General features: G+C 34.6%; 1 protein-coding gene across 1 annotated transcript in view; it reads left to right on the top strand.

Annotated features, from left to right (window-relative positions):
• The window catches only part of LOC108692500 (protein rhomboid-like), a 170,080-nt gene extending 152,323 nt beyond the window's left edge, over window positions 1-17,757 (top strand). The window contains exons 5-6 of the mRNA XM_018200788.1: window positions 13,658-13,813; window positions 17,516-17,757. Coding sequence (XP_018056277.1) covers window positions 13,658-13,813; window positions 17,516-17,757 — 398 coding nt within the window. The remainder of the gene's footprint in view (window positions 1-13,657; window positions 13,814-17,515) is intronic.
• The last annotated feature ends 1,025 nt before the right edge of the window (window positions 17,758-18,782 follow it).

Raw genomic sequence — 18,782 nt, 5'->3', positions numbered from 1 at the left:
TTTATTTTATGAAAACTTTATTTTCTGAGAGTGAAACTAGATAGTCTAAACATTATTACTGGAAAAATATATAAATATTGATTGCATTAATTAGAATTTTAATTAAATACTAGTATAATTTTAATCAAGATAATCCGAATTTTTATTATTGGGAGTACAATTCGGTCCATTTTTTTGCATTTATTTCAAAACAAAATGAATGAACAGATCAATTAAAGTATTGTCCATCGCTGCCTACTATTTTTTCTCATCTCTCAGGCAATTTTCAAATTCCATCTCGAAAAAATGACTCGTCTTTGCAGGCGATCCAATTTTGGAGCCAATTTTCGATTTCTACGAAAGAAGTGAACCGGTGACTTGCTGCATCCTTCGGAACAACCAATAATCAGAAGGAGCAATGTCCGGAGAATACGGCGGGTACGGGCGAAAACATCCCATTTGAGCGTTTCTAAATATTTTTTTACGACTTTAGCGACATGAGGCCGAGCGTTGTCATGAAGAAGAATAACTTTATCTTTGCCCGTATTCCATTTTTCTCGCAATGCACGACTCAAACGAATCAATTGTAACCGATACCGATCGTCCGTAATGGACGGAATATCGATCGCCAGGTTTCAGCAGCTCATAGTAAACAAGACCCTTTTGATTTCACTAGGTATAGAGCATAATCTTCGAACCATGAATGTTCGGCCGTGTTGATGTTGAGGTCGATGGCAACGATTGACTGAGCTTAGCGTAGTATTTTTTCTTCTTGGGATTATCGTAGAATATCCACTTCTCATCTCCAGTCACAATTCGATGCAAAAAACCTTTTCTCTATTGTCTTTGAATCAGTTGTTCGCAAGTGAAAAATCGCCTTTTAACGTTCTCGGTTTCAGTTCATAAGGCACTCAATTTTCTTGTTTTTGAATCATTCCCATGGTTCTCAATCGTACAGAAATGGCTTGTTGAGTTATCCCCAATTCTGCAAGCTCCTCTTGCGTTTGACTCTGATCTTTTTCGAGTAATGCCTCTAATTCTTTGTCTTCGAATTTTTTTGGCTGTCCAGAGCTTGTCTTCAACGCTGAAATCTCCATCCTTGAAACGTCGAAATCATTCCCTACATGATTTATCAGTTGGAGCAGTGTCACCAACTTCGACAAGCATTCGATGGGCTTCAGCCGCACTTTTCTTCCAATTAAAGCAGAAAATCAAAACCTCCCGCAAATGCTGCTTGGTTAACACAAAATTCGACATTTCAAACACAGTAAAAATTAAGGTTTTTGTATGAAATTCAAAGTGATATAATTAGCAGATGTTTAACCTTTCTGAAACCGCCAAAATCAGCTGGCACTAGGAACCGTTCACAACAGCTGGAGCTATCTTTAGGGAAACGGACTGAACTAATTTGTCTTGTGTTTAATCCCAATAATATGATCAGAATTATTTGGTTCATCCATTTTCAACCAGAAATTTTTTTTAACGTAAAATTAAACGTGTATGATGTATCTGAGATATTTAAACTTGAAAAAAATGTTTTCTATTTTAATCTCTAATTATTATGTGAAAGTATGTGATTGTTTAGATATTTATGTATTTTAATTAAAATTCTTTTACATTGAATCAAAAAGTCGGATTATATTCGAATGGCAATGAATATTTAGCTTTGGTGATTGATAAGTTGTCAATGATATCTAGAAAGATTAAATTCACGAACCACAAGCAAATAATATCAATTTGCCGAAATCGTTTATTCTTATTAAATAAAATTAATCTCATGCGATATATTGTATCGCTAGCGAGCTTCTATAATGAATGTTTCAATATATTTACAATTTTTTTTCTAGGGAATGGATATGGCTTCGTGTTAAAGCGCCGTCATTGTCATTATCATTATTGTCGTCCTCGTCGCCGTCGGCGCTGTCGAGTCGATTGCGTGACATTAGCAATTATACGACGGTATTTGCATGTCGTACGACGCGCCTTGTCGTTCGTATGCACGACTGCGTGTGGCCAGTCCCCGTGCATTAACTAGACTCGAAGATAGCGACGACAACAACGATAGCACACCCGAGAGTCGCCGACTCCGAGAGTCGATACTTTGGCTTTTTTTTTCTTTTCCTTTTTTCGCGCGCCTTTAACTTTCCTTTCAGCACGAGATCGCGTTGTCTCGACTCGTTAGAGTCTCTATCCACTTATTTCTTTCGATTCATCCGATTTCATCCCGGAAACAACGGAAGTTTGACCAAGAAAAACTTTAAATTGGGCAACGAAATGCTACGTGGACGCCAAGTTTATTGAGGAAATATTGAATTGTCGTTGTTGATATTAATTTTATTCTGAATATCTTTTTTATATTATTGTAAGTTTCTTGTTTTTTTTTCTTATATTTTTAAGTTGTGTATATGTTTATACATATATTTATATATTTTTATATATTTATATATATTTAAATATATTTATATGATATATATAAATACATATATATGTATATATACAATCTATAGATCTTCTTTTTAGCTGAACTTTTCTTTTCCTAAAGAGAAACGGAAAAATGATGAACCGATGCAAAAGTTCAGCTAAAGAAAAAAGAACCTTATATATCTTTCTTGTTTTTTTTCCAAAACTTCACAGTCAATTTTGTCGATATCGCCAGCGATTTCGATTATCCCATTTCGAGAACGCAATAGTTTTCCAAAGTTCGCGTCACGCTAATTTGGGAAAGAATACAATGATCAGTTTCATCGGAAATAAAAAAAGGAAGAGGATACAAGGGGGTGGTGTAAAAGTCGTTTACACTACATTTTAATCGCGAGAAATCCGAACGCGCTTTGTACAGCCATTGATGTATAGTTCCGCTCTTCTTGCTCACCACCTTTTCGTGTATGCGTGCAAATATATTTGTATGCGCGTATACGTGTGACACGTATATTTGGATGCATGTATGTACATCACTGTGTGTTTTTCTCCATCCCTCCGTTCGTTTTAATATTTTCAGCGCAAAAACCCCGGCGGACACGGCCTGCCGCCATTGCGTCAAAGGGATATTAAAACAACGGGACGAAATGCGGGATGTACAAAATGTTGATACTGAACTCCTCGCTTTCGATCCAAAATTTTGCGTGTCGATGATCGCGCTCAGGATGCCGAAAGTTTCGCAAAAATGCGCGCGCATGAGAGAAAGAGAGAGAAAAAGAATGAGTGAGTGAGTTGCGAATAGTGAGCGCGCTAGAAATTTCAGCATTTTTTTTTTTAGACCACCACTCTTGACGAGATTGAATGTTCGCAACATGAATTTTTTATTTTTGAGAACCGGGTGTGGTTATCGTGGTGGATATAATTCTATGGAGACGTTAATCGCGTTGGATTCGAATAAATGATTTTGAGAAGCAATCCACTGCATTAAAATGAAAATTATAATTATGTTCAATAATTCAATATAAGAATGAAAAACTAAATGAGCTTTAACATAAAAAGAGATTATAAATGCAATATTTTTAAATTTATTTTGTTAAAAATGTTTTATGTATTTAAAGTCAATAATATTTTAAAGGACTACTAATATGACGTAATCACTTTTTCATTCAATATTAAAATATTATTATTACACTTATATTATATACATTTCCCAATGATTCTGCAATAAACCCAGCTCTCGATGATATTATATGTTATAGTTACATCATATATACTAAAAAATATTCGATAAAATAACGAATACTAAGAAAATTTTCGGGCGATTATTTTTTTTTACATTATGCAATTAAAGATTTAAGATTTATAATATAAATAATTTTAATACAATTGATCGAATAAGAAAATTTAATAATTTGATAATTTACATCTAATATTTAATACATATTGCACTCTTTTTAGTGATTGCGTAATATATATTGCGTAATAAATACCGCGTCCATTCTGGCGACATACATATTTATTAGCGGTACAATTATCACATCGTGACTGCGTAATCACACGATATCGTTCCCTTATTTAAAAAGTGATATAACTCAGAAAATGTAATTTTTGAGTTACTATGAGAGAATGAGATGAAATAAATTAGATACATATAAAGATATATATAAAAAAACTTTTTTTATCATCAAAAGTAAATTAATTCTACAATTAGTTCACCAAATAATTTCGTTGATCTTAAAGTTTTGAAAAAGATCACAATATCTACAAGCGCTACACATTTTGAGTTGTGTTGTTTTTATAAATATTGTAAAAAGATCTTCTGTAGAATACATTTAGAGTTAAAAACAATTTTGATCGAAGTTTGAAAAAGAGATTATTTTTAATTTTAGTCATTTTAGCTGATTAAGGTAAGCCTATACTGTTGATGATATTTCAAGTTATATCATTTTTTATTAATTATTTTGAATTTATTATAATATATCATTTTATAGAATATATTATAATCACAATTCAAAAAGGTTTTTGAAAGGTTGTGAAACGAAGATGATAAGATGAAAAATAGTTTTTCTGAAAAATTTAATTTTTTTGGTTATATCACTTTTGAAGTAAGGGAATAACGTGTTTTCTCTATCGAATGATGCAATGCTAACCAAATGTTTAATAATCACTCAAGGCTGAAGAATTTTGCCGACGTGAATGAACGGATAACTATAAAAAGGAAAAAGAGTTGTCTCGTCAATGTCGATCCTCTCATATTCCGTCGCTGCATGAGAATCTCGCTGCCATAAATATTGCGGCCGTAACCATAAAATTCCGACGGCTTTTTGTTCTTTTTTTGCCATGCCTGAAACGTACTTCACACATATGTATTTTATGCATCGGGTTACGTAAAAACGGCGACGCCCGTATGCGCTGCGCATCGCTCGCATGTATACGCACGAGGCATACACACCATGTTGTTTCTAAGTGGACATGATATTCATAGTGCATCACTCGTGGAAGTTCAATGCAGCAAATGACATTATTACATCGATGAAAATAGCGATGGTATCGAAATTGAATTAAGATTTAAATTTTTTTTTCTTTTTATTTATTTTATTTTAAGATATCCTGATTTACAAGAAACGTAAATTAATTAATAATTTTATAATTGATTAAACGAAAAAATGATGTTAGCCAAGATTTATTGGATGGTCATGATCAAGATGTATGATTTTGTACTATTCTTTGTAATGAAAATTTTGATATAACCACTCATGAGTCTCATAGAATTTAGATTATATTCATTGCATCTTAATAAATTTTATATTTACTTAATAAAATATTGTAAATTTTTAACAATAACATTAATTATGATGTAATCTCTCAATTAATGTAATCAATAATTTGCAACTGAGTTGCACACTATGTTGTCGAAACATTCTATTTTTAATGATATCATATCTTTTTGATTTTACATATTAAAAATCTATTGTTTTAAAATATCTATTGTTTTAAAATATAGCTTGTTTTTTGGCTTTTTATACTTGTAAATTAATTGAATAAGATTAATATACGGTGATAAAAAATTTTAGCAACAAAGAGGTTTGAATGTTTTTCAAATCATTACTTAGATGGCAAGCTGATATTATTTGTCATTATTTTTACGTCAAAGTAATTTTGTTACCTGTGTAATGATTTAATAAAAACTTTGTATGGAAAAAATAATTTTGTTGAAATATCTCAAAATTTAACTAAATACAGATCTGAAAATAATTTTATTGGCCCATCAAAATATTTGTATAGAAAACTCGAGTATGATGAGCAATGATGCAAAAAATTTTGATAGTCTAGATCAACTTCTACATAATTATTTTGATGGCCTAACAAAATTTATTTTCAGATCTGTTAATCTGTATCTAACTACATTTTTAAATAGCAAAATCATTCTTCTTTCCTTATGGCCAAATATTTTTTATAATATAGTTGATTAGTGTTGCAAATAGTTTACTATTTTATTGTAATTTTCAAATTCTATATAATTCAATCATAATATAGAACAAATTCGAGTGAACTTCCTTATTCGATAGTATTGAATGTGTTTTTCGGTTTGGGGTCCATCGCTACCGATTTCCCCTGAGTTCAACCCTCGGATGCCCGCTTGGACGTCATGCTTAGTTTATACGGGGTTTAGAATTTCGTGTCGCATGGCGGATGCGTAACGGGAACAAGAAAAAGGAGAAGGTCGTATTTTGTCCCTATCCTCTCTCTCTCCATCGCCTTCCATTCCCACAGCCTCTCTCGCTCGAGAGCTCTTTACGAATGCAACAGCGCACTTGCATTCGCGCCTAACAGTACGCTCGATTTTCCACCTCCCTCTTTCTCCCATCGCATCCTCTCGCACGATAATCGCCTTTGTTTCTGGGAGTGAAGGGGTGGAGGTTGTAAGTAGCCTTTCTTCGTTAACAATTGCGGATTAAATTGGTGGATATTTAATTGGCGCCTGATTGACATTGCTAATACCATTCTATATTGCAGTTTATAGCGAAAACCCGCTATTGTAATGACAATTCACTTGTAATGACAAGCAACAACGATTGCAAAAGAGATTATCAATCTTTTGCACGAATAACGAATGTACGATTTTGACTGCAAACTCGATAGATGTGCAAAATAATCGTGTCCATGTAAATTTCGTTTATTTTATACCATTTACGGTTGCTTTTTATCTCTTTAAAACAGGTGATGCTGATGATTATATAATTAATAAAAAATAATGCACTGATATAATATTTCACTTTTGCACACACATATTTAAAAAGTTAGATTCTAAGTTAATTAGATTTAATAATGTAAAAGAGATCATTTTCTTCTAAGAATATTCTCTAATTTTTTAAGATTTCGTGTATAATCCATTAAGAAATGAAACTGAGACTGATTTTTTCTTCTTATGTTAGCAACTCAGGCTGTTACATGTTTGACTGTATTCCTTTCCCTGCTTCATTTCCAGTTGGCACAGTTTTGTATTGTTTCAGTCTGGAGAAAAAGTGTTAAAATTTGTGTTGCTTCTAACAAAATTGGAATATTGCATCGCTTAATGTTACATAGTGATTTGCCATCTTTTTTATGTGAAATTTTGCAATAATTTTACGATAAAGAAAGCTGAAGTTTTCCGTACATTTCTGTAGCATTATCATCAAATTTTATATTGAAATTGCATAATAATCGTGTAATGATATGTTACTTTTATTTCGCAAAGTACGCAAAGTTTCAGCAAAATTTTTTTTATCACTGAGTTTTAAAAGGTTTAAAACAAAAAAAGTGGCTGGCAAAAAATATCGCTGTAATATTACATGATATTACGCGATTCTATTTTGGTTATAAATAATACAAACACACCATAGAGCACTTTAAACTTCTATTCTAGACTGAAACGTAAAGCCATACCAGTTGGAATTGAAATAGGAAAAGAACCAAAATCAGACACAGTAATAAGCTGCAGAATTGCTAATATACGAAAAAAATCAGTCTCATTACTTAATTGGATACATTATGTATTTCATTTTTTCATTTCCGTTGACTATAAAATAATCAAAATATATCAGTAGACGTACATTAATTGTCGATGATATAAAATGTCGGGTCTGTTACACAGAAAAAAAAATTAATTGGGTGGTACAACAAACCTGTAACTTACTGCGCGAATTTAACATCTAACTAAGAAGATTTGACAAACCGCTAATGTTATTCAGCTGTCAACTTTGCTACTTACGCATTGAAAAATTGACTGTCTATTACGACTGTAGATTTGTTGAATCAGTGAAGTTTTCAGCTGTGTTTTTTTTCTGTGTAATAATACTATCGTAATAAGAAAATATAGAGATGACTTCGCTCCTCGCTTGCATCATATTTGTGATTAAAATACAAAGGAAACGGAGAGGAAATTGTGGAACGCGTGCACGGAACCTCGACGCGAAATAAAATGCTTCGCTTCTTAGCGGGGTAGAAGAGACAGGTGGGAAAATAGAACGAGCGCGCGTGCTAGGCACGTCGATGCATTCCTAAAGAGTCCCTCCTGGAAGCGAAAAACGGATGAAACGGCTAGAACGAAATTGCTGGAAAACAACGAGCGCCAAAAGTTTTTCTTTTGCTGTGCAGAGAGAATCGCTCGATACGCTCTCGCGGCGTTAAAAAATTAGTAGTTAACCACTTAAGCGAGACACCGACGTGAGCCGCGAATACGGACGTGTGCTCCATATCAGTGCATTTTTGCACGTTCCTTCCTTTTTATACGGACGCATTTATTCCATACGTTCTGGAGCGTTATCTTCTGACAAGCGAATTTCTACATGCGAATTATTAATCATCAACTGCTAAGTAAATTAGGAATTTTTTATTATTCTTATTAGCATAATGTTGAAGGAAATTTTTTTGTGATTAGAAACGTGTCTTATATTACATTATACAATTACATAAAAAATTTAAGTTAAAATATTAAAATATTTTTATATATAAAAATTCAAAATATTAAACTTTTCTAAACAAACCTTTCAATCATTTATCAGTCAAATTAGTAATATAATTTGTGTTATCGATGCAAAATTTTCTTAGAATTGGAAAACGACAGGAGTTTTATGAGTGTCCGCATCTCCGACACTTTTCATGTCGTTTTTGCTATTGGACACTTCCTCCGTGCTGGTTTCGTTGCACCTGTTGCACGTCGCACCGTTTGGTTCCAACAGACTTCGTTATTGGTGTCAACGAGTCGTTAATCGATGATATTCTGTACACTGAAAAATATATGCGACACCTTATCGCGTGTTAAATCTTATCGCGGCTGATCGATAGAATTGATTATTTTTAAAGTAAATTAATTAGGTTTCCAGAGTATCTCTCTCTCTCTCTCTCTCTCTCTCTCTCTCTCTCTCTCTCTTTCCCCTCTTTTCTTTCTCGTAACGCTGAAAATTTGTCGCAAAAACTTTAAAGAAATTGTCTTATTAAAGTTGCAAGATACAATTCTATTTCAGACATGCGAATGTCAACAATGAAATTCCTCGATATATTCATACCTGGACGAAGTTAGTGATATTCATTGTTGGACAGGCTGATTGTAGCGAGTTGTGGAGTGGTAGATACACGGATAGAACGACTCGCTGTAATCATAAGAGTAGGTCGCGAAGACATTAACTCGCGCTGGTGCTTCGTGTTGGCAGACCGTGTCGACCCACTTCCCTTCCTTTCATGCTTTCTTCCTTAAGGCAAAGTCGAAGACACTAACGAAGGCTCGGATGAATTTCATAACCTATGAGAAGTCCGCAATGAAGACTCTATTACGCTTCGCAGCTTTTCATTTTTTTCCTTTTTCGCTTTCTTTTAGTCCTCGCGCTCATCCTCGCGCTAGGTCGCTAATTTTCACAACGCGCCTTGCTGCTACCTTATTTTTATCTTTTTCTTCTTTCTATATCTGCATGCAGTATATGCACGCATACATTTCCTATACAGGAAATTGCTAGAAAGCATACAGAATCCTTACATCCTTTTACGTGCTTACTTTTTTTTGTATAGATACCTTGGCGCCTAGAAAATACGTAATGAATTCCACGTTCGTTGCAATTGCGGGGCTAATTTAATCGTGAATATGGCGATACCGTTTATTTGAAGAAAACGTAGCAAACGGAAAACTAAAATGTAGTTAAATCTGTTAATTATTATGCAATTTTCTCAAAAACGATGAAAAAAATTTGTTTACATAAATATTATTTCAATAAAATTATATTCAGAGAGCAATATAAAATTTATCAAAGTAAAATTAGGAAAAATGAATAGAAAATTCCAATGTATAGTTAAATATTTCAATTTTAAAAAACACAGAGAGTTCTTGCTACTGATAATTAAATGCTAAAGTAAGTCAATCAGCAAAGTATCGATTTGTTAATTTCGAGCGTCGAATAAACTATTCCTGCTATGGCTCGTTTCCTAGTCTCGGTTAGGTAAATGACGGTAAACCGTAAATACTCGTCTAAGTTGGACCAAGGAGAGCGGATGAGGGGAATCAGCAGCCTCTTGAGCTAGTATCCGTTAACTCGAGTCAATTACTACAACAGAGATCCATGGTTCGTCGTGCACAGGAGTAAGTAAAGTGGTCTGTCGGCGTGCTTCAACTTTCAATTAACTACTATGGCACGATGACAAACAGACTGGCGATGACAGTTGAGACCTTAAATTTTCTCTTTTATAATCGTATTACCGCTTTTGCAGCTCAGTCTGCGACATTATTGCATTATATTACATTACAAATGTGCATGGCTATAAATCACTTCTTCATCAGTGTGATTTGGAATTGTTGATATAATAAATATTCGTTATAATTTATCAATATTTTATTAATTAGAATAACATTTTAAATTTTAAAATAATAAAATTTTTATTATTTTTATTCAGATTTTAAGTCAGATTTCTTGCGTAATCGCGTAAAGTTTTATCGGTTTTAATTGTTTTTGTCTCCAAGATAGATGCAATTGCATCTTTGTGACATTGGTTAATATCGGTGCCTGCTGTTCGAATAAACTAATAGTTATATTATGAACCATCTAATTCTATGCGTCTCGAATAATTGCTCTCTTGTTCCGATTGGATGTGACTCGATCATTTATTAAGCAGACGCTAATAATTCATTGCGAGTAATTCAGAGCGTTCGCAAACTCGCACGAATTGATGTTTGCATCCTTAATGCATTTCCACGTCGCTCCGGTGCACACCGGCTTAGACGCGATTTGCGCTTTGCGGAAACTCCGTGTAGGTAGTTTACGAAACAGGGGCGCTTCGCATGGCTCCCCCGTGAAGGCTGCTGTTGCTGATGTAGGTCGCGCGTTAATGACCAGTGCGTAGCGACAAATTCAATTGAATCGTCGGTTTCGCAAGAAACGAGGATGTCACGCGTGCGAAGTTTCGCACAATGCGTATGACACAATCTTACGTTTTATTCGCGAGTCTATAATTTTAAAAAATTCATTTCCTGAAAGAAAACGCTCTACCTCTGAAATTAAATACAAACAATGACTTCTGACAATTCAAATAACAAAAACGAGAAAAGGCAGATAATTTCCATCTGAAATTACCTGAAGAATATATGTTTACCTGCTCTCCCTTTCTCCCTGTAGCTTTAATTAGAATTAAATTCTTTAGTTTTTCATGCGTTTATAATTCAGAAACTTTTAATCCCTCGACATGTTTATCAGAGAAGAATGTACTGTAGTTTACGGAAAGAATTCGTAACTAAAACAGAACGCGGAGAACATCTCGTATATCAACAGCGGCGGATTAGGAATGGCGGCCTTAATAAATCGGGGCAATCTCGTCAAACACTGGACATGGCACTCGTAATTTAGGACGGATCAAAGGTGGGTCGGACGGTTAAGGTTCGCGGAGGGCGATCGGTCAGTAGGTCCCCAAGTGTCAGATGATACCTGGCCGCTCCAGACACGAATCACCAACACCCGACCAGTCGCCACCATTTCCACATAGGAAGCGACTAATGTCCTCACTCATTTCCCACGATATATAGGCGAGTGCCGCATCGATTCTCGAAGCACCATCCGCCTGCCTGACGCGATATTAATGTTTAACTAGCGCGATCGTGTGTCTGATACATTACCGTTGCTCCCGGGGTTGAAATTGTTGCGCACTATGCTACACGCTCTTTCCATGGTGGTACACGTTACGCGAGTACGAAACATGCGAATTGCAGAATTTGTCGAAATTGTTGCGCTGCTGCTGTTATTGCAATACTATCGTGCGTCGAATTGTCTTCTATTGTTAGCTCGATGCGTAATTGGAATACTATGTTGTCCGACATTTTCAGATATTTGCGAATTTTCAAGTTTACATAACACAATTTTTATGTTGTAATTTTAATGAAGATTACATAATAAAAAAAATGTATTTTTTTGTATGTGCACTGAAAGGACAGTTTTACTGAAGTATCCAAAAATTTAGTTACACTATGTTAAATTCATAATGTCAAATATTTTTTTAACCAATTTGAACTATTTTTTATCATTTATGTAGATCGTCACTGCTCTTACCCGATATGTCGTTAACTTGACTAACCAAGTTAAATAAATTAAATAATTTAACTCAAGAAAATGTATTAAATTTTATTCAAATTTAGTTTATTATTTATCAAGTTACCTAACATATACATGTTAATTAGACGATATTTACTTTAAAACTAACCAGAAATTGATTGATTACATTTTAAGACACATTTTAAGACGAAAGTTAAAAATAACAAAATGTTCTTTAATTTAAAATAAAAGGGATTGAGTTATCATTGCTTTTTTTATCTAACAGATCTGAGAATAATTTTGTTGGACTATCAAAATAATTGCGTAGGAATTTCAAGCACGATGAGAGCAATGCTGCAAAAAGTTTTAATATTCTAGCAACAGTTTGAGTGAACAACATAATTATTTTGATAGTTCAACAAAATTATTTTCAAATTCTGTATCTAGCTAAATTTTTAAATATTCTAGCAAATCATTCTGTTCGTATAATCATATATCAAATATATGTTATATATTGATTAGATTCTCATATGCCTGATGATATATCGATTATTTATCACGAGTCATGTTGTAACAAACATTATTTCCTACAGCCGTGAGCAATCTGCCAAATTATGGGTTATGCTTGAAGACAGGTTCCTAATTCCGTCTCTAATAATCAGAGCTAGTTATAAGCGCCCGGAAGCGCTTTGTACTGTCAACCTTGCGAATCGACCAAATGGCGAGTGCGTTACAGGGACAACAGGCGTCCACCGTGAATGCAAATATTTGATAATACGAATTACATTGTACCTATATATTAAAGAGAAAATAGAGATTTGTGATTTTATATGCACATTAAACGTTTCTGGCATTTAAAATATTGCGAAATTTTAAGAGAGATTTCGTTTTTTTAAATTCAATTATATATTAAAAGAGAAGCAAAAGGAAAATTTAGAAATCGGGGTGTATAAATCTTATATACTATATATTTGTATTGCAATTCCTACGGTACTCGGTTTCCGATGAGCTTTTTCCACATTTCGTGGAGCAACAGATGTTTCCGAACAAACTAGAGAAAGAGTGATGACAAGGACAAAGAGGGAAAAAGAGAAAGAGAGAGTTTTTGGCGTCGTTAAACTGGAGCGCCGTGCGAACTTTCGAATTGTTGAGAGCGAATATTATTCTTATTTTATTTGCTGAAGGCGGCGAAAGCGAAAAATTCTATCCGTACTTTGCGGTTGTTCGAAAAAAAAAAACGAGTTTCTCAGTTCGACAAATAATGACCGAAACTCTCAAAATTCGGGAAGCTCGGGAAGCTTTCAGTTTCATAAGAACGCTCGTTTTTTCTCTAAAATTGCATTGATTACATAATTCCGCATTTTGCAAAAGGGGAGGATAGATAGAATAATATAGTGATGTATATAAAAAATAATTTTTACTGCTCCATGACTCTTCAAATTAAATATTTTTACTCTACTATAAGTGGAAAGTAATCTAGTTACCGAAACGAAACTTTAATTTACGGTTTTTCAAACTGGAATACTTTCAATTTGTGATATTTCAGTAACAAATTAGCGATACTGGTTGTCAAATTCTACAATCAATCATTATTATTGTTGGCGTTTAGAAAAATGGGAAAATTCGCTAAATCGTTGATTTGAAAAAAACAAAATGAAAACGTTTGGAGCAGTAATTAAGAAGTTATTAAGAAGTTATATTTGTTGTGGTTTCAGGTTCGCTGGGCACGTCGGTATTCGACACGGACGTGTACCTCGTTGGAGCGAGCGGAGGCGTTTATGCCCTTCTAGCAGCGCATCTAGCCAACGTCCTTCTCAACTACAACAATATGGAGTTTGGGATAGTTCGGCTCATCGGCATCTTCGTCATCGGTAAGTGGACCCTACTTCCTCGATCGTCGGCCCGCAACCACCACAACCAATCCTATCTACTTTCGACGTGCTAGCTCGATATCTTCGATCGATGCTTTCGAGAGCGATCACGATTGACCAATGCTGCAGACGGTAGTAGATATTAATCATGCCTGTTCCTTGCTAAAGGTTAAACATTACAGAGAAATTATCAGAAATAAATTATTACAATATAGAATAAGATACAATTTCGAACAAAATAAAATTTAAATCCAAGTCTTGAAATTTAAGCTTGAGTTTTTCCTATCCTTCAGTATCCTCCATATAATAAGAAGGAAAAAAAATTGAATCTCGAAAATTGGATTCAAATTTTATTTTGTCCAGAACTATATAATATCATGTTCGAAATTGTACCATCTTACTCTACAAATTATTACTTGACAAGTACTGTTACAAATATTATGAATTCACGATGTAATAAAGAATTAATCCTCACTATGGAAAATGACTTTTATATAAAATTATAATGTATTTGTGATGTAAATAAAAGAAGATTAATCTTTTATGAAAAATTTAAGAGAAATAATTAAAAACTGAGAGGAACAGTTTCTGAACGATACCTCATCTTTCCATTAGTCTCTTTATAAAGTAGTGAACCTTCAGAGTCGCGAATTTGCAGACACGTTCTTAAGGATTAAAATGAAGTATCTCGGACTTCCGAGCACAATACAATCTCAAAACTACGCCGCCTATGGCGGCGTAGTATAATAATAGCGCAATATTGGCAAAGACGTAGACTCTAGTATCGAGGATCTGTATAGCACGTAATCTGACCGCCACTGTACGTGCGCATTATCTGGTTCTAGTGGCCCTAGAGTCGCCTCAAATTCACTTCGACGGAACCTCTCGAGTCTTCAATAACCTTGTTTAAGGGGTTGATTACCGTCAGCGCCGATTCGGATATCTGCCGTCGGTTTCTCCCTCTCTGTCTCTCATTTTCCCCTACTTGCACTATTCGCATATATATTCGCATAGTTTCTATCCGCGGGTGGTAACAGCCCAGGCCCGTTCCGATCTACGCGCTTCGACTTGGATTACATCGTAATCCCAGCGCGAGAGCTTGACGGGCGAAGTAGAGCTTGATCGATAAACGCGCTCTCTCACGATGTGGAAGCGGGTCATCCGTTCAGCCGCGAATGCAAATGACGCTCTCGCAGGAATCTGCGACGTGGCGAGATGTCTCCTGTCTCTTATAACATCTTAAGATGCGAAGAAAGTGCGCCACTATTAACTGCAATCAGAACTCTGTGAAGGAATGAGAGAGATTCGAATTTTCATTATCATATCTTAGAACATTTCCGAGTATTGACAATTCCATTTAATTAGGGTACCAGATTTGGAAATGGGATTAATTATATATTAGATTTGTTAAATCTAATAGAGTCATATCGAATTTGTCGATTTAAATATCGTTTTAATATTCTTTTCGCGATTTATTTTTATTTACTATCATCTAGTCGTTCGATTTCCTCTACTCGCGCTTCATTTCGATATACTTTTCCTGAAATTTCAATTTCCGCTTTTTTCCCCCGTGATAAGAGCTGAAAAGCGCAAGGGAAGGAAGAGCCATGAAAGCCGTCGCTATTTTGAAGTTTTAATTAAAAGATAGGTGTGCTCGCCGCGAAGAATTTTCGTCAACGTAGAGATTGTTTACCACGAGAAGAACAGGTAGCTGTTCCGTTAATTTTTGAAACGAGCATGATGTCGATGTGTTTATTGAGTCATCAAGCTCGCACCTGAGTAAGCCTGGTTGAAAATTAAAGAAGAGATGCTGATATTCAAAGCGATGGAATAATAGCGGATTGGAATCCATCTTGATGAAAAAAGGAGAGAAAGTTGGAAGGAATTAGATAAATTTTCACGACGAGGAAATTGCAATTTTAATTATATACGTAAATGTAATTTAGATAGAGATGGCATATAATTATTAAGCGAAGTCTATGGAATAATCATATATCGATCATGATTAATTTTAATATTGAAACGGATGAGATCTACAAATTACTAAAAGTGCTTCAGATAATAATGTATAACCAAATATTAACTAGCTAATATTAACTAAGCTTTCATCTAACAATTCTATCAAAATTGGATTATATAAGCTGAAACGGAAGATAGCACAGAATTGATATAGAAATGAAGAATATCGCTTATGATAAAAAAGATACGACAATATTATCATATTATAGCATATTACATATATAATGAATATACTTATAGATATACTGATGATTGCAGTCGAGAAAATAATTAAGTTAGAATAGACGGAAAAACTTGGAGAGGTCTAGTTTTTGTTACTTGAAGAGTTGTATAACTCAACCTTAATATCCAAGTTAAACGATGGCAACAACGACGTAAAGAGATCGCGTTTGAAAATAGAGAAAGAAAACAGTATAAAGGATGTACATCAGAATTCGTATACTTCCTCAAAGTTTTAAATGTTTCGATAAGTTTAAAGTTCATATCTCGTTAACGAAAATTTTAAACTCAATTGTAGAATTATTAAATGTCGAAAATGAAATATCTCTTTATAAAGGATAATAAAATATTTTCTTCTTCTATGTCTAAATTATATTAATTTAATTTTAACATAAATTAGTTTATAAACTAGTTTAGAACATTAAATAATAACTAATTATTAGTTATTTTTCAAATTTTTTTTATAATTTTGGTATACAATATATAATTATAAAAATTTTAAAGGACACTATAACTTTAATAAAATAGAAATCTCTTAGAAATGTAAGACCTTATGAATTACTCATATTTAAGAGAATCTTTAAAAGAAATGTAATAATTTGCATTTATTAAGGAAATAAAAAATTTCCTAAAGAATGTAGATTCGTAGAAGATGAGAAATACTTAATGGATTGCGAAACTAAAGACAAAAATCTGCACACTACATTAACTAAGAAGAAAATTACTTACGGGAATACAACAACTTACATAATCATCGACAATGATCGCAGACATAGAAAAAAACCGCTGCAGGAAGGAAGCTGCAGGAAAGCTCTTCTCTTGACGATAACTTCGAGAGCTTCTCAAAGCTTACCGTCGGCTCGACTCTTCGTGGCATCCTTACTTTTTTGCTCTACTCTCTTTCGCTCTTCTTTCTCTTCTTATTCCTCTCATGTTCTCTTTATCGCTTTACTATGCATTTTCAACTGTACTTTCAGAAGACACAGCTAAACAGAATTTTTAAAAAATAAATGCCTTGATAAGTGCATTATTCCTTTATTCATTTTTAATTAATCTGTCTACGTTGTTGTATTAATGCCCTACTAATTGTAAATTCTATTAATATGAAAGATAGTAAAAGTAGAATCGGATTTCAATTTAAAATTTAATAAACAAAACAATTTAAATTTAGATACACTGTTAAATGTCAGTTTAGTGTCAAATTTAATCTAATGTAAGTCGCCATAGCTCTTATTCAATGTATCATTATTTTATGTATTATTATTATTTTTAGTATAAAATAATGCATAAAAAACAATATATTGAGCAGGAGCAGTGGCGACATAATAGGTTAAATTTAATACTATAGATCAGTGTAGATAAATTGAGACACGCGTGGAGAAACGAAATATTATATATCATGGATAATAATTCTAAGCAAGCAGTAACAAGTTTCCATACAAATTTTAATATTTCTGATTACAGCTAGCGCCGACGTGGGCTTTGCAATCTACGATAGATACGCTGCGGAACAGATGGGTCCGCCAGTGTCGTACGTCGCTCACCTGACGGGTGCCCTGGCGGGCCTAACAATCGGCCTTCTGGTACTGAAGAACTTCGAGCAGCGGCTACATGAGCAGTTACTCTGGTGGGTTGCCTTGGGTGTCTATGCCGCCTGCACAATCTTCGCGATCATGTACAATCTGATGCACCCCGACTATCCATGACGCGAGGTCAGCTTCGCGTACGGCCAACCGAGGCACACGTAACGCGAAGCTGATCGCCCTTGGAAGAAAAAGAAGAAGAAGAAACGAAGGAAAAGATGGGAGAGACCGTCGTCGAGCAACGTCGACGGAGATTTTCAAGTATCCCGGACTCTCAATAACACACTAGACCGTGAGTTAAATCGTTCCCGAAGCACCAAAAGCGAAAGATACGTAAGGAACGAGAGTTACGCGACGGAGTCGTCGACAGTTGTTTTCTTCAAAGAACGTGACTTCGATCACTTTCCGTGCGAAAAGAATCGCGTAATAGTTTCGTAGTACATATTTTCTTCCAAGCCGGCCTGTTCGCGCGTGACAGTCAAGAGAAGCGACGGAGCGCTTGTTGAAAAGAAGTGAAAAACGAGCGAGGAAATTTAATTTATTGTTGATTAAAAATTCTAAAACAAAGAAAATTTTGAACAGAAGCAATAATAATCGGTAAAAATAAACGTACGAAGAAGAAAGAAATTACTTTCGAAGAAGAAAGAAATGGGAAGAAGAAAATTGAGCGAATGTTCTCATTACGTTTCATTTTTCCTGCTTGATAACACAGTAGTCCGCGTTTGTCCTGCAATCCCATGAAAGCTTCTTAAACGCAACGTGGGACTACTTCATCACGGAGGAATGCGGGCAATTTTGTGAACGATGTAATCATAAAAAAAATCAACTGTTAGATTCGTACTCTCCTGTGCCATCAGCGGGACAAGGAAACGTCATTGTAGGAAGATGGTCATCTTGAGCCACGATAAAATGTCTTCGCGTGTCGTTCTAGAGAGCGAACGGGGCAGTGCACGAGAAAGTTACGGATAATATTCTACTTCGTCGGTCTCCGGGAAAGAGGAAGTCGCGTGATCGCGAGACTAGTCATCCAATCCCGTCATCGCGCACTCTTCCGCATTCTGAAGAAAAACCAAAGAATCGAGCTGGATTTCAACGAAGTCGGCTGGCCATCCGGGAAAAATGAAATTCTTCAGGAAGGAGGCATTTCT

Source organism: Atta colombica, unplaced genomic scaffold (genome assembly GCF_001594045.1).
Source record: "Atta colombica isolate Treedump-2 unplaced genomic scaffold, Acol1.0 scaffold107, whole genome shotgun sequence".
Lineage (NCBI taxonomy): Eukaryota > Metazoa > Arthropoda > Insecta > Hymenoptera > Formicidae > Atta > Atta colombica.
Note: the sequence above shows the minus strand (reverse complement) of the source record. Positions and strands in the feature narration are given on the sequence as shown.